Raw genomic sequence first — 1361 nt, forward strand, 5'->3', positions numbered from 1 at the left:
CCCATGGCCCCGGCCGTGGTGCTCAGCCCAGGGACCCCCCTCACCCCTCTCTTGCCGTTCCCTCCCAGCCTGGTGCCATGGCTGTGCTGCTGTGGCTGTTGCTGGCCCTGCTGGGCTGCACCACAGCTCCGGATCCTGCCCTGGAAGAGACCTGGGAAGGGTGGAAGATCCTCCATGCCAAGGAGTACCCAGGGGTAGGTCCTGCTCCCCCCAGGCCTCCTGGCACATGCTGGGTCTGGCTCCAGGGGAGTCTCAGCCACATGCACCCACCCCATCCCGTGTCCCCGTGCTCCTGGGGACGTTTCTGATCCCGCTGCCATGGCAGGAGGCTGAGGCCATCCGCAGGGAGGTCTGGGAGAAGAACCTGCAGCGCATCCAGCAGCACAACCAGGAAGAATCCCAGGGACATCACACCTTCCGCCTGGCCATGAACCACTACGGGGACCTGGTACCTGCTGATGCGCCCAGCACCTTCCCCAGGGACCCCTGGGTGCATCCAGAGCCTGATCTGGGGACCAGGGAGCTCTTGGTGCACCCAGGGCTTGATTTGGGGACCAGCTACCCCCAACCCACTCTGCTGGGAGCTGCAGGTCACCCCAGGACTGGGCTGCTTCCCAGGGGTCAAGCAGCTGGTGGGGAGCTGTGGTGCTGCTGGCTGGGCACACACGGCATCACACGAGTTTTCCCTTGGTGACCTGCAGACAGACGAGGAGTTTAACCAGCTCCTGAATGGCTTCACCCCAGCGTGGCAGGAGGAACCAGCACCGCTATTCCAGGCGTCAGTGGCCCTGAAGACCCCTGTTGAGGTGGACTGGAGGGCAAAGGGCTACGTGACACCTGTGAAGAACCAGGTGGGCACAAGGCAGGGTTTGTCCAGGGCTGGGAGTCTGGGCAGCAGAAACAGGCAGCAGCAACCTCACAAGTGCCAAAAAAACCTCTGGGCAACCCAGACAAGCAGCTCCCATAATTTTGGCTGCTGTGGTTTTGCAGTTGAGGAGCTGGAGAGCAGCACTGGGAGGTCTCAGCACCCATCTCCGGTGGGTTTTGGGGCAATGCTGTGACCCTCCCACTGTCCCCTTCTCGCCCAGGGGCACTGCGGGTCGTGCTGGGCGTTCAGTGCCACAGGGGCTTTGGAGGGGCTCGTCTTCAACCGGACGGGGAAGCTGGTGGTGCTGAGCGAGCAGAACCTCATCGACTGCTCCCGAAAGCTGGGCAACAACGGCTGCCACGGCGGCTACATGACCCGAGCCTTCCAGTACGTGCGTGACAACGGCGGCTTGAACTCGGAGCACGTCTACCCCTACGTGGCCACGGTAAGGGACGGCGGGTGGCCCTGGGGACATGGCAGAGCCGTGCCGATG

The 1361-nt window shown here is 63.5% G+C and overlaps 1 protein-coding gene across 1 annotated transcript in view; it reads left to right on the forward strand.

The window, feature by feature from the left end:
* The first annotated feature begins 77 nt into the window (after window positions 1–77).
* The window catches only part of LOC104530945 (cathepsin L1-like), a 2095-nt gene continuing 811 nt past the window's right edge, over window positions 78–1361 (forward strand). Inside the window, exons 1-4 of the mRNA XM_029086941.1 lie at window positions 78–194; window positions 326–448; window positions 702–851; window positions 1089–1323. Coding sequence (XP_028942774.1) covers window positions 78–194; window positions 326–448; window positions 702–851; window positions 1089–1323 — 625 coding nt within the window. The remainder of the gene's footprint in view (window positions 195–325; window positions 449–701; window positions 852–1088; window positions 1324–1361) is intronic.

This window comes from Antrostomus carolinensis, unplaced genomic scaffold (assembly GCF_000700745.2).
Source record: "Antrostomus carolinensis isolate BGI_N321 unplaced genomic scaffold, ASM70074v2 scaffold34840, whole genome shotgun sequence".
NCBI classification, from domain to species: domain Eukaryota; kingdom Metazoa; phylum Chordata; class Aves; order Caprimulgiformes; family Caprimulgidae; genus Antrostomus; species Antrostomus carolinensis.